A 1,926-nucleotide genomic window follows, 5' to 3' on the forward strand; every position below is an offset into this window, starting at 1 on the left:
TAAAAGTTACAACTTTGTTGTATCTAAAAATCCACAAATAGCCGCCTGCTTTCTCAGAGTGGGGTTTGGAATAAAGATATCAGAAAGACGTCCCATTTGCACAAAACATTTGAAATAGCATCTTCGAAGAAACAATCCAATGCTGTCGTGACGTCACGTTATGCAGATAGAACAGAGTGGATCATACGTTGCAGGACGTCTATGGCTCCCACCGTTTCTGTTCAGGGATGGTTGTAACCTTGTTTTATTTAAAACACTATTAGGCAGTACGGAGACCAGTCAATGCACATCGAGTGCCTGCCGGTCAGCGAGCTCCGGTCCCCTGATAACCAGTCCGTCCCATTGCCGGAGTCTGGGGACAAGTGGGAGGAACATTTCATCAATTTCCACTTCGCTGGGTCTGATAAAAACCCAGGCCAGAGGCCATCCGTCAATGGTCATCGGTTTGTTCTGCCGTCGTCACCCCCACAGGTTTGTGAAAAAGACACAAACTTGCGTTAGTAATAACAGAACAATTGGTCAATATTGTTGAAGGAAAATAACACAATTGGAAAACATCAATGAAAAGGTTACGTACTGAGGTCACGAGAAGTTAAATCAGGACTTTCTTTCAACAAATTAACATAGTTGAAGAGCTGAAAGTTTCCTACAATGGAAAACACTATAAATATAGATTTCCCTCATTAATTATGCAAAGTAAGTGCCTATTTGCATAATTTGCACTTTAAGTACATTACTGTCAAAACTACCTACATACCAAATATCATCAAATTTTGTCGTTCCCTTCTTCAGTTATACTCCCAAAAAGATTTTGAAAAAAAGCGCCCCTGCAGTTCTAGAGCAACCTGCTAGGGGACCCAAACATACACCACCTATTCCTTACGTCATTAGCTATCTGTCACCAAAAAATGAAGACCACAGCTCATCCAGTTCAAAAGATTTTAAAAAAAACGAATTTTTGCTGCAGTACCAAGGTCACATACCAGGGAGCCCAAAATTTACCTTGACCTTTGTCTTCCTAACACCTACTTACATGCCAAATATCACCGTAATGCATACAGAGGTTCTTGATTTATGCTGACCACAAATATCCGGAAACACGAACACACAAGTAGTGATGTCCGCTTATATAGGGCAATTCTTTTGTTCCTATGCAAATGATAAGCCGCCTTGTATTATAGACCAGCCTGAGGTATGTCCAGATATAGGGCAAATCTTTTGTTCAGCCTGAGGTATGTCCAGATATAGGGCAAATCTTTTGTTCAGCCTGAGGTATGTCCAGATATAGGGCAAATCTTTTGTTCATGAAACGACCTTTGCTGAGGTCAAACCCTGGGGGGAAGATCATATTATTGAGATATGGGAAACGTCATAACAAGTTTAGACGTGTATGTGACGTATCAGTTCATGATTGGGCGATACGGATATTTGATCGTCTATAAAGAGGGGGATACGAAATATCTCTCTCTGTAGTGAAGACACTGCTGTGAGTCCGAGAGAGAAAACATCATGTTCAAACCCGTACACGTTGAAGAGGAGCAGATGGAGGTGGATGAATACATGCCATCTACAACACGCGTACCGTGGCAGGAAGACTTGACGTACTCATCACAATACAAATCGTGGGAAACGCAGCTGCCTTTAGGTGGGGAGACATACCTGACAGTATCAATGATCAACGAGAAGTCATCAATTGTTACGCGACTGTTTTACCATCAAAATCGTATGGAGAAAATGCACTGGTCATGACTCCTGAACAGTGGCGGGCTCTCAAACGCAACATGTCGAATGTGTCGGCAGCGTTGTTGGAAGGCAGATTTACAGCGATGATGACATACAATGCAGGTGCGTTCCAACCTCGACAGTTTGACCTGGATGGCGTGCTATCCGTCGTCGTCGTGGTGATCTCGGACGGGACTCCGTCGT

The 1,926-nt window shown here is 43.0% G+C and overlaps 1 protein-coding gene across 2 annotated transcripts in view; it reads left to right on the forward strand.

The window, feature by feature from the left end:
- Positions 1–1,926, forward strand: part of LOC118406614 (laccase-11-like) — a 24,146-nt gene that overhangs the window by 1,763 nt on the left and 20,457 nt on the right. The window contains exon 2 of one of the 2 annotated variants that reach the window (XM_035806782.1): positions 264–471. In XM_035806782.1, coding sequence (XP_035662675.1) covers positions 264–471 — 208 coding nt within the window. Of the gene's footprint in view, positions 1–100; positions 472–1,926 lie in introns of those variants that run through there. The other variant, XM_035806781.1, reaches the window with a different exon arrangement.

This window comes from Branchiostoma floridae, chromosome 19 (assembly GCF_000003815.2).
Source record: "Branchiostoma floridae strain S238N-H82 chromosome 19, Bfl_VNyyK, whole genome shotgun sequence".
Lineage (NCBI taxonomy): Eukaryota > Metazoa > Chordata > Leptocardii > Amphioxiformes > Branchiostomatidae > Branchiostoma > Branchiostoma floridae.